General features: G+C 42.9%; 1 protein-coding gene across 5 annotated transcripts in view; it reads right to left on the bottom strand.

The window, feature by feature from the left end:
- Positions 1–5,251: 5,251 nt before the first annotated feature.
- LOC107295783 (myosin-10-like) overlaps positions 5,252–12,427 on the bottom strand; it is a 53,473-nt gene continuing 46,297 nt past the window's right edge. For all 5 annotated transcript variants that reach the window (XM_015825110.1, XM_015825109.1, XM_029285912.1 and 2 more), the window contains 7 exons: positions 10,201–10,362; positions 9,298–9,426; positions 8,884–8,972; positions 7,679–7,802; positions 7,371–7,579; positions 6,117–6,225; positions 5,252–5,428 (listed from right to left, as the gene is read on the bottom strand). In XM_015825110.1, coding sequence (XP_015680596.1) covers positions 5,252–5,428; positions 6,117–6,225; positions 7,371–7,579; positions 7,679–7,802; positions 8,884–8,972; positions 9,298–9,426; positions 10,201–10,362 — 999 coding nt within the window. The remainder of the gene's footprint in view (positions 5,429–6,116; positions 6,226–7,370; positions 7,580–7,678; positions 7,803–8,883; positions 8,973–9,297; positions 9,427–10,200; positions 10,363–12,427) is intronic.

Below are 12,427 nucleotides of genomic sequence, written 5' to 3' on the forward strand. Positions count from 1 at the left end.
TTATTTTCGTTGCTACTTCATAACTGTAATTTTGCTACTGTTATGAATCGTAATGTAAATATCTGATATGCAGGATGTATTTTCATTGTTACAAATTGAACATAATTAAAGCATTATATGTAATTATATACTGTGAAATATTTATTTCTAATTACAAATAAATGAAATTTTGTCTCTCTGTCTCCCTCTTTCTCTCTCTCCCTCTCTCTCCCTTTCTCTCTCCCTCTCTCCCCATTTCTCTCTCCCTCTCTCCCTTTCTTTTTCTCTCCCTCTCTCTGTCTCCCTCTTTCTTTCTTTCTCTCTCCCTCTTTCTCTCTCCCTCTCTCCCTCCCCCTTTCTTTCTCTCTCCCTTTCTCTCTCTCCTTTCTCTCTCTCCCTCTATTTCTCCTCCCTCTCTCTCTCCCTTTTTCTCTCCCTCCCTCCCTCTCTCTTTCTCTCCCTCTCTCTCTCCCTCTATTTCTCTCTCCCTCCCTCTCTCCCTTTCTTTCTTTCTCTCTCCCTCTCTCTCTTTCTCTCTCCCTTTCTCTTTCTCTCTCTCCCCCTCTCCCATTTCTCTCCCTCTCTCCCTCTTTCTTTCTCCCTCTCTCTGTCTCCCTTTCTTTCTTTCTTTCTCTCTCTCCCTCTCTCCCTTTCTCTCTCCCTCTCTCCCCCTATTTCTCTCTCCCTCTTTCTTTCTCTCTCCCTCTCTCCCTTTCTTTCTCTCTCCCTTCTCTCCCTCTCTCCCTCCCTCTCCCTCTCTTTCCCTCTCCCTCCCTCTCTCCCTCTATTTCTTTCTCTTCCTCCCTCTCTCCCTCTCTCTCCCTCTTTCTCTCCATCTCCATTTCTTTCTCTCTCCCTTTCTCCCTCTCCTCTTTCTCTCTCCCTTTCTCTTTCTCTCTCTCCCTGTCACTCTCTCTTTCTCTCTCTCCCTCTCTCTTTCTCTCCCTCTCTCTATTTCTCTCTCCCTCTCTTCCTCTCAAAGATCCTTAAAATCCTTAAAAGTTATGCTTGGGTGGAAGACTTTTTCTTTTACAGATGGGGTGGGTTGGCAGACAAGTACTCAAAAAAAAAGGAAAAAAAATGTGAATAGGCATCCAGTAGCTAGCTTGAAGATTGAACGACTTCTTTCTCTTGCCACCGGCTTCTAGGAGGAGCAAAAGACATCCAGCACTGCAACCAGGCGCCCTGGACTGGCCATTCTAGGGCTTCCTGCACCGGCTGACTTAGTTGTCTGCAACCTCCTGTTTTCGCTTGAGGGGGGGGGGAATGGACACGGGCGGGAGAGATTCCTTCTTTCTTATCCGAGGAGGGAAGTTATGTTGGACCGTCGACTCTGTGTCGAGCCCCGTGGGCCCGACATTCGCCGGCGGGCGGGAAACCGCCCGCCGAGCCGCCACCTCCCCATCGCCCTCCACGCCGGCCGGCTCCATCGCCAGACCTCCCAGCTGACAAGCGCACATTCAGGGGGTCGCCAGCTGATGGGTGCAGATCGGCACTGCGGCAGCCTCCCAGCCACCCACTTCTTCGGCTGGAGCAATTGCCAGGGCTTGCATGGTCGCCAGCGGCGCGGAGCACGTCAGCGGCCATTGGGGACCACACCAGCGGATCTGTGCCACGGAGGCTTGAGGCGCGTGACGCGGAGTGGCGCGGTGCCGTGGGAGGCGGCAGGACAGGAGGGAGGGGTTAACTGCATCCTGCCGGCCGAACTCTGGAAGCCTGCCTGAATGAAGAATTTTAGACTTCCGGTGGTGTTAGGCTGCACCAATGGCGGCTTTTGTTAGCCGCCCGCCTGGGAGCGCGTCAAAGCCTGAAGAGACAGCGTGCAACAGCTGTCTCTCGCCTAGGAACCCCGTCCCTCGGGCAAAGGGGGGGGGTGAGCAGTCCGGATAGGCTTAGAGCTCCCTCTCACCCCGGTTTTTCTCTGATCGGGGTTGGGGGGTGAGAGCTCAGCCGGAGTCTGGACGTTCTCCACGCCCCAGGACGCCTTCGCTCCTTTCCTTTGGAGCGAAGCCAGATGCAGCGCCCACCTCTGCTACTGAAAGCTACTTGGACTTAAATTACAAGCAGACGGAACTAAGCAGGAGGTTTGGAGTAGTTTCGGCTTATGTGGAATTTTGATTTTGAACTAACATCTTCCTTTTTGGTGGGGACTTAAAGTGGGAAGAAAATGGCTGCGGAATTGCCGTTTCTTTGGAGCTGATAAAAAACTTTCGCTTTTTACTTTCACTCTCTTCTGGTTACTAACTGGATAGAGATATATTGTGGTTTTTTTTCGGTTTTTGGAAAGTTTTAGTTGCAAAGAATTTGCAATGTCTATTTGTTGGTGATACTTATTATTTTTATGGATTACTGAAGTGTTTTTCAAAGAAGTTTGAAGAATGGCTTTAAAATGGCTGCGGAATTGTGAAAGAAAGAAAGAAAGAAAGAAAAATCCATGCTTCATTTTTTGCTGGCTAAATGAGTTTTATAGTTCCAGATTGTATAGAGCAATGGGTGGATAAGTTATGTGAAGATGTTGAAGAAGATATTATGGAAATAACTTATAATGATATGTTATATGGTAGAGATCATGAAAATGATAAGCATGAAAAGCTGGGAAAGGAAGCTGTAATAGATCCGGTTATGGTCCTGGTGTACCTCCCTGATGAAATTTTGAAAAAAAAAAAAAGCTTATAGAAATGGGTCGTGCGTCAGAGAAAACCAGCTGGAGATGTTGCTGCTTGTGTTTTTAGAAGATCTTGCTAGAATGGAATCATATTTGCAGAAATTTCGAACACGCTACAAACTGTTAATGAAAAAGGTGGAAGATTTAGTGGCTTTGAAGGTATCATGAAAAGGATAAGCATGAAAAGCTGGGAAAGGAAGCTGTAATAGATCCGGTCATGGTCCTGGTGTACTTCCCTGATGAAATTTTGAAAAAAAAAGCTTATAGAAATGGGTCGTGCGTCAGAGAAAACCAGCTGGAGATGTTGCTGCTTGTGTTTTCAGAAGATCTTGCTATAATGGAATCACATGGGTTTATTATCAGCAGAAATTTCGAACACGCTACAAATTGTTAATGAAAAAGGCGGAAGATTCACTGGCTTTGAAGGTTGATCAGCAATGAAAAGAAGAATGGAAGCAAGGACTGGCTATGGAAGAATTTCTTGACGTTAATCTTATATGAACGTTTTGAAAGTTTTATATTCTTAAAATTTTTTGATTTGGAATTGATTTTTTGGATATATATTATTTGAATTAATAAGATTTAAAGGATTGAAGTATTTGATAAAGAAGAGAGTAGATGGTTATACTATTAAAATTTGTTGTAAAAAAGAAAGAAAATTTCACTTAAAAGATATGTATTCGAGATCAAAAAGAGTTTAAATGATTAATGATATATAATTGTATTATCCTAAAGGACTTATATTGTCTTAGAGGAATTTAAAGATGGTTTTTAATGGGTTTTAAGATATTTGGATGATTAATAGCAGTAAGATTAAAAGATATGTACTGGAGATCAAAAAAGAATTTAAATGATTAATGATATATAATTGTATTATTTTAAAGGACTTATATTGTTTTAGAGGAAGTTAAAGATGGTTTTTAATGGGTTTTAAGATATTTGGATGATTAATAGTAGTAAGATTAGTAGTTAACTTTTTATTTGTAGAAACGGTAAAGTTTAATTTTTAGATACTTGGATCTGGGGAAGATGGATAATTATATTTTGAGTTTTGGAGTTAAAATAAATTAATATTGGTATGTATTATAACTGGATTGTTTTAGTTAGATGGGGGTTGTTTATTTACTCCTGTATTTAGTTCTGGGAAGTCCGGGGGGGGGATGGGGGGAAAGGGATTTCTTATGTATTTTGGTATACTAGAATGGTAGTGAGATATAATGTAATAGGAGGTTTTTCAGTTTGTTTTTGTTGTTATTATTATTATTATTGTATGCCATAATTGTATTTCTGTTTATTTTAAAAACCAATAAAAAAAATTTTTTTTTTTTTTAAAAGAATTTTAGGGGGGAGTTGAAAGTGAGACAGGTTCCTAAGACCATCGGAAATATGTGTTTTCCAATGGTCTTAGGCGACCCCTGTGAAAGGGTCGTTCGACCCCCAAAGGGGTCTCGACCCACAGGTTGAGAACCGCTGCTTTAGATAAAGAACTGACTGATTTTAAGTTGAGGGTAGAGTAAGGACTGAAGTGGCTACAGAATTAGCCTCTCATTTGTGGGAAATTATTAGAAGGTGTGCAGAATCACCAGAGCATCAGATTTAAAAATGGCTGCAGTCAGGAGAATTATACGACAAGTAGTCGACTTACAACTATTCGTCTAGTGCAGGGGTAGGCAACCTTGGCTCTTTTATGACTTGTGGACTTCAACTCCCAGAATTCCTGAGCCAGCATGGCTCAGCTTGGAAACCTCTCCCTTTCCCCTCAGCATGGCTGGCTCAGGAATTCTGGGAGTTGAAGTCCATGAGTCATAAAAGAGCCAAGGTTGCCTACCCCTGGTCTAGCGACTGTTTATAGTTATAACGGCAACAAAAGAAGCGATACGACCACTGCGGCATCCTCATGGTCATGTGATCAAAATTCAGATGCTTGGCAACTGGTTCATATTTATGACGGTTACAGTATCCTGGGATTACTGTATGTGATCACGTTTTTTGACTTTCTGACAAGCGAAGTCAATGGGGAAAACCAGATTCACTTAACAACCATGTTACTAACTTTGCATGATTCACTTAACAAATGAGACAAGAAAAATCATACCATGGGGCAAAGCTGTACTGCTTAGCAAGGGATATTTTGGGCCCAATTGTGGTCATAATTCGAGGACTACCTGTATATCATCCTTGGGCAAGGGATTCTTACAGTTATCCTTGACTTGTGACCGTAATGGAGCCTCCCCCCCCCTCTCTTATTCAGCGACCATTCAAACTTAGAACGGTGCTGAATGAATGGTAGTTACGACCAGTTCAAGCTTTCATGTCGCAGTGTCCCTGCAGTTATGTGATCGCCATTTGCAACCTTCTTTGCTGGCTTCCTACAAGCAAACCAATGGGAAAGCTGGCAGGAGGTTGCAAATGGTAACCAGGTAACATCCTTGTTTAATGACCTGCAATAAGCCGTTATTGCTAAATAACGGCAACCAGAAGTTGGAATTTCCGTTGTTAAGTGGCACAGTCATGTAACACTGCACTTTAGAAGATAAATTCCAGTCCGATTTGCTGTTGTTAAGTGAGGACCATCTGTACTGCTGAGCCCTGACCACATGACACCATTCACCTGAGCCGATTCCGCAGGCTGGTGACTTCGCGATTCATGGATTCTGCTGATTCAGTGACATCCTCAAGTTCACGCTGCATGCGACGACGGCTGGCGTTGGCCCGCGAGGCCTCTTCTTCCGCCTCCTCCAGCTGACGTTTCAGCTGCTTCAGCCGCAGGTGGCCTTTTTCAACCTGCCAAAAACAGCCACAGAAGCGAAGCCTTCATCTCTGCTCCTGAGATGAAGGAACTTACAGAATAATTCTCTGCGAGTTCAACAGTAAGGGGCCTCACCATTTTAGCTTCAAAAGTTATAAAAATGAAAAAAAGATTCCCCCAAAAGCATAAGTTACTTTAAAAGTTCTTAGGAAGACATGTACATTTTTAGCTTTCTTTATGGCGCAGCTTGGTTAGTTTATTTTAATGCTTAAAATGTGCAAAATAAAAGAAAAATATACAATATATCTAAAAAGTAAGGCATCAGGGAAAAAAAGATAGGAAAACAGGCATTTGTATGGCACTTTTCAAAAGTAAGTTTACCCTTTTTACTCTTTCATCCTTTCCAATCACTGAACCCTGAACCCAATGTCCAGGATGAAAAAATAAGGATAGGTTAGCCCAGTGTTTTTCAAACATGTCCACTTTTAAGATGCTGGCTGTGGAATTCTGGGATTTGAAGTCCACACATCTTAAAGTGGTCAAGTCTGAAAAATATTGGGTTAGCACAGGGGTCTTCAAACTTGGCCCTTTTATGACTTGTGGACTTCAACTCCCAGAATTCCTCAGCCAGAGTGCCAGGCTGAGGAATTCTGGGAGTTGAAGTCCACAAGTCATAAAAGGGCCAAGTTTGAAGACCACTGGATTAGCACATCTGTAACATACCTGATCTTTATACTGGTCAGCATTTCTCCTCTCTTCATCAACCTGCAGAAGCACTTCCTTGAGTTTCTTCTCTGCCCTCCTCACAAGTTTTCCTGACAGCATCTTCTCTCTAGGAAAGGAGAGAGCAATTTAAGAAGAAATAGATGAATCCACATAGTCAGTCATTATCTAGAGCAGAGCCATAGAAATCAAGTGGATTTAAGAGAGTCACAACTAGTTTACTGTTCCACTAAATTCAATGGGCTTATTTCAACAGTATGAATACAACCAATGAACTCTTCATCCTCCTGGTTCTCCCAGCCCCTACTCATGAGAATATTTCTACAGTTCCTTACTCTGCCTTATGCAATACAACAGGGGTGTCCAACCTTGGCAACTTTAAGACCTGTGGACTTCAACTCCCAGAATTCTTCAGCCAGCATGGTTGGCTGGGGAATTCTGGCTGGAGAATTCTGGGAGTTCACAAGTTCCAAAGTTGCCAAGGTTAGATAACACAGCCCTACAATATGGGAGGAGGATCAAATACACACCATATGTGTTATTCTTTACCATACAATGAAAACATAGAGCATGGGTGGCTAGTATGTGGCCTCTGGACCTGTTTTCCTTTCTAAGGCCTCCTGATCACCATCATGAGACAGAAACACATGATAATGGTAGTGTAAACCCTAAAATAGGCTTAAATTGTTTAATATTTTTAAAACGTAACACTCCCTCCCACAAACTGAGGAAGAAAATAGAAAGCCACAGTCCTGGCCATTTACAAGACATGGCTCCAGCTACTCTGAATTGACAGCCCATCCATAGTAGACCCTGGATTCCACCACTAACAACAACAACAACTTTATTGTCACTTTGAATATACACCAATCAGCATGCATCAAAATGAAATTTCATTGCACTCAGCTCTCAAAGGGCCACCACCTCTGATATACACTCCTTGTTTGTGGCCAGCTCAAGTTTCAGAACGTCCATTTTAGTCTCTAGGGAGCGAACGATGGCAAACAGGACAGATGGAAACGGAGCTCCATGTGGATTAGCCCTCAAATTAGCTTGTATTCCTGCACAACCTCCTCGCCTCCTTTCCTTCTTCTGAACCTGTCTCTTCCACCTTTACTCAGGGTGGCAACTTGGCCCTCCAAAGGACCGAGCCCTGAGATGTCGGATCTTATTCTCATGGCTTTCTAATTGTTCTGCCAAGCCATCTTCAGAGCCCAGAATTCAATGCCGGCAGTGATACTGTCATCGCCTCACCTGGACTCCTGTTCCAGCTGTTCTTCTAGCTGGGCCACCTTGGACTCCAGAGTTGCAATGGCCAACTTGTACTTGGACTTCACAGATGAGTCCATCTCACCCAACTTGGCCCTCAAGTCTTTGTTCTGGCGCTCCAGCTGTTGCCGGGCGTTTTCAGTCTTCTGAGAGAAGCTGCGCTCCGCCGCCAATTCAGTGGTGATTGTTTCCACCTGCAAGGAGGAGAGAATGAGAGAGAAATCAGAAGGAGGTTTCGGCATTGGCTGAATTTAACAGTCCACATTCAACCTGCTTAGAAGCAGCCATCTTACCTGCATGCTGAGCTTACGGTAGCGGTCATTCATGAGTTCCATGTTGCTTTGCTCTTCATCCAGTTCCTCCTCCAGCTGTGCAATTCTTGCCTCCAAGTGGCGTTTTTCATCTAGAAGAGTGGACCTTAAATTGAGATTAAAAACAACAGTGGTGAATTAGGGCTTTGTGCCTTGCAGGAAACTAAGAGGACATCCTCACGAGCATTGAGGCTGTTTCTACACAATTAGTTTGAGTCATTGCTTTGTCTGCAATCCAACGGGCACAAAAGAGACGTTGCACACCACGGTTCTGTGTCAGATAAAATGGCCATCTAATGACTAAAACTCTCCTGGCATATTCATTTCAATGATCTTATTAAGCAAAGACCTCTATTATTGGCGTTATCCGCTAATTGTCTCCTGTGCGGTATGGCAACATTATAACAAGCTTCTAATTGTGGTTCCACCAGCATATTTTCCTTGCTGAACATTTGGCTAGGCTGGCCAACACAAACTGACCCTGGTACTGACAACTGCATTTTACCATTTTTAAAAGCAGTCACAAAAATAGATGAGAACACAACAGGATGAAAGACTGTCAGTAAAAATAGTCAGTAGTAAACCTTATGGCAGTTGTAGAATTAATTACTATAGATAGTCCTTGCTGAACAACCGTTAAAATCAATGATTGTTTAAATTAACAACAGCCTAGGAAAGGGTGCTTTATGGCTTGTAAAGCACTTCCGACCATCAAAAAACATCACACACACACACACACGCACGCACACACACATGCACACTGCGGTCATGTGGTCTCGATCTGGGTGCTCGGTAACCTGTTCAGACTTACAACCAGTTACCAAGTGCTCTGCAATCATGTGATCACCACTGCAATCTTCTCTGCCAGGTTTCCCAGAAAGTCAATGGGGAAGCCTGCAGGAGAAGGTGCAGAATACAGTAAAAAGGATTTTAATGTGTTCCTTGCCTGCATGCTAAAGCACACTACAAGCCTTAGCTGCCTGCCTCTGTGCCTACTATTTAACCACTGCTTTGCTCAACAACCATGATTCCAGTTCCAATTATGGTCATAAGTTAAATACTACTTATAGAATAGAGGCTGTTAATCAATCCAGGCCAGATTAATTATGAACAATCCGTTCCATACAAAAGGGTGAAAATGGAACTCAGAAGGTGGGAATAAGGGAGTAAGGTTCCTGTGCACTTACTTGCCACTGTTCCCATTGGCCAGCTCATCTGCCAGGTCATCACGCTCCTGTTGGGCCTGCCTCTTGGCTCGATCTGACGCTGCCAGTTCCTACAAGTGATGGAAAACATGTAGCAAAAGATGGAGTGAGCTGTAGTTTATAAGTCTAAGTGCTATTGCTATTGCTGTCAATTGGTATATTTCCCACCGCCTTCCGATTCAGAACCTTCCGCCAACAAAGCGGGGATTCCTATCTTACACTTACCAGGAGCTAAGAGGTCCTATTTTGTTAAGGAATGTATTTTGGAGGCTCAGATTAAATTAGTATACATGTTGTGCATATCTGCTCTGGGACATTCTGGGAGTTGCAGTCCACATCTGTCTCCTAGACTCATATTCCTGTTCAGCACCACACATTACAGAGCCTCCTGCTCACCTCCTGAAGCTGCAGTAGTTCTGCCTCCAGATATTTCAGCTTCTTCTCACTCTCACGAGACTGAATAAAAATCTCCTCGCGAGCTGCCCGGGCTTCCTCAACCTCTCGCCAGAGTTCCTTCATCTGGGCCTGGAATTAAGAGAAAAATGAAAGTAGCACAAGGTTATCGGTTTGGGGGCTGCACCTTAAGCCAAAGGCTATGTACAACATTGATACCCTGTTGAATCTAAGCTTACATATAAACATCTATATAAAACTAGAATAATAGTACAGTACAGATAGTCTTTGTTTAGCAACTGCCACATTTAGCAACTGTTCACAGTTAACAACAGTAATGAAAAAATAACTTGATGACCAATCCTCTCATTTACAACCTTCACTGGTCTATAAAGCAAAGCTGAAGTAAGATCATAAGCAAATGCTTTACTTAATGACCAGTAACCTGTCTGAATTGTGATCGCTAAATGAGGACTACCTGTATGTTCTTCTCCAAAAACCAAGAAAGACATGCAGAGTTACTTCTAAGCAGTTTCTTTTATTGTTCCTCACTTATAGACTGAAATTTTGCCAAAGCAAAGCAACTACTTGCATCACTAAAGATACTGAGAACTTCCAGGGAGGAGCTGTCTGAACACTTTTTCTTCCAACCAAATTATCTAAACTTCGCAGCCTCTTGGTCCTCTGGAATGAGGCCCCTCCCTCCTGGGAATCCAGACTACATTCCACCACATTTCCCTTTTTACTTATTTAAAGATTTCCCCCATGCCAATGTTTACCTGGAAGCTCTCTGGAACAGAAACACAACTTCTTATACAATGAAAGTTAAAACTCAGTATAAAATAGCCCTTTAAAAAAAACCTAGAATCTCTCTCCCTAGTTGCCTACATTGACACCGAAAGATACCTGCAACTTGCGCAGCTGTTTCAAAGCTTCGTCCCTTCCCTTGGTAGTAGCATCCAGTTGTGCCTGGGCTTCCTGAAGATCCATCTCCAACTTCTTCCGGGCAGCAAGCGCTTGGGCCCTTTGCTTTCTCTCGGCATCCAGTTCCGCTTCCAACTCTCGCACCTGCAGAGTTGAAAGGGAGAAAGCGTCAGCAGAATGCTACTGCTTTGTTCTGCGGTCAAGGTTATGTCGTGCTCTGAGACTTCACTATCTGGCTGCAACTTGGAAATGGAATAAAAGATACAGAGGTCTTCACAGAAGGAACAAGATACACTTTGATAAAGCAGCAAGATCACTTTAGGATTGCATTGAAAGCAATCCTAAAAGGAACATTAAAAACTAAGAATGCTCCTTGCTTTTCTCTCTTTTTCTGTCTTTTGCAGACGGAATTATATCTCTCAGAAATTGTCCAATCAAAGGGCTGAATGGATGGCAGGACTAAGTTACTAGTCATGATTGCCCTAGGTGCAAAACAGCAACTGAAGGATAAGATTTGTTCAAATAGAACATAAACAAAAGAAGGAAGGAGTTGCACTGTAGGTTAAAAATATCCATTCCTGCTAAGAATGAATGAATTTGAGAATCTTGTTGAAAAAATCTGCATTAAAATATGTGGCAATGCAAATAAAGGTAATATTGTTCAATGTTTCCCAACCTTGGCAAATTGAAGATGAGTGAATTTCAACTCTCAGAATTCTCAGCAATGGTATGCTGGCTGTGGAATTCTGGGAGCTGAAGTCCTTATACTTGGAAATTTGTCAAAGTTGGGAAATCCAGCTGGCATCACCATTGTTTGCTCAACCAACTTGCCAAAACCTCTCAGAATTTTCTTTTCTCCTAAAGGTTATTTAATTAGATGTTGGTATCAAAATGCCAACTGAGATTGAGCAGCAGGTTGCTCTGCATTTAGACATAGATCTAGAGCTTGGTTTCGCTTTAATTATTATAATTACCAAGGTCAATATAAGACATGAGATGGGCAAATGGGAAGGAAAGGGTGATTAAAAACTTTCCTTCCTTCCTTCCTTCCTTCCTTCCTTCCTTCCTTCCTTCCTTCCTTCCTTCCTTCCTTCCTTCCTTCCTTCCTTCCTTCCTTCCCTTCCCTTCCCTTCCCTTCCCTTCCTCTGCTCTTTCCTTCCTTCCTTCTTTTTTTATATAAATATTTTATTAATTTCAAGTTTTACAATCATAAGTACTTAATAAATAACTCTGTGTCTGGGTTCCTTTATCATTCAGTGGTACATATTAACTTTCACACAAAGTATCCAATACTACACCATCCAGTATTTCCCTGGACCTCTCTTCTTCCAATAATACATTTTTCCACATTATGCAAATATAATTCTTACTGCTATTAATACCTATACAATTAAATATAAACATCTTCATCACATGTTTCTAATGTTATACATAGTGTCAATAATATCAGTTTAAGATATCTTCTCTAGCCAAAATATATCTCAAACGTATTTGCAATCAGAGTTCCCTTATTCAATCCGTATCCTGTTTTTTCTTTTTTTCAATTTTAATTTCCCATCAATATTCAAAATAACTTTATCATTTATCATTTTTTCTCATAATTTGGGTAATTAAAAGCTTCCCTTATACCGACCCTCTCAGTATTTTCATATTTCCCATCTTATAGAAAATTATGTTGTCCTAGTTACAAATCACATCCTTCTAATTTATAATGGTCCTTTTATTTCTAACAATTGTCTATTCCAGTGATGACAAACCTTTTAGAGACCGAGTGCCCAAACTGCAACCCAAAGCCAACTTATTTATCGCCAGGTGCCAGGTGGGCGTGGCCCACTGGGTGGGCGAGGCTGTGGTGGTCATGGCAGATTGGGTGGGTGTGGCCAAGGTGGGTGTGATCACCTCAATGTTGCTTGTGGGGAGGGACGCCTGTGGGGGCCGGGCAGGGTTGGGGGAGATCCAGGGGGTCTCTGGCAGGTGGGGCGGTGGGCAGGGATGAGGCAAGGCAAGGCGAGGCAGGGCGGGGGTGCCATTGTCACAGGGCAAAGTGAGGCAGGGGCTGGGGCGGCTGCTGCCTGACACCATCAGCCGCTGCACACAGAGGCCAGTGAGTGCATAGGTGCTGGGATGCATCTGGCCTTGTGGGACCTCGGCGAGTTAGCGAGCGGCTGGTTGAAGAGGGACGGTTGCCATCTCCGGGGCATGGCGCGTG

Source organism: Protobothrops mucrosquamatus, unplaced genomic scaffold, assembly GCF_001527695.2.
Source record: "Protobothrops mucrosquamatus isolate PMUCROS unplaced genomic scaffold, P.Mucros_1.0 scaffold2485, whole genome shotgun sequence".
In the NCBI taxonomy this organism is placed as follows: domain Eukaryota; kingdom Metazoa; phylum Chordata; class Lepidosauria; order Squamata; family Viperidae; genus Protobothrops; species Protobothrops mucrosquamatus.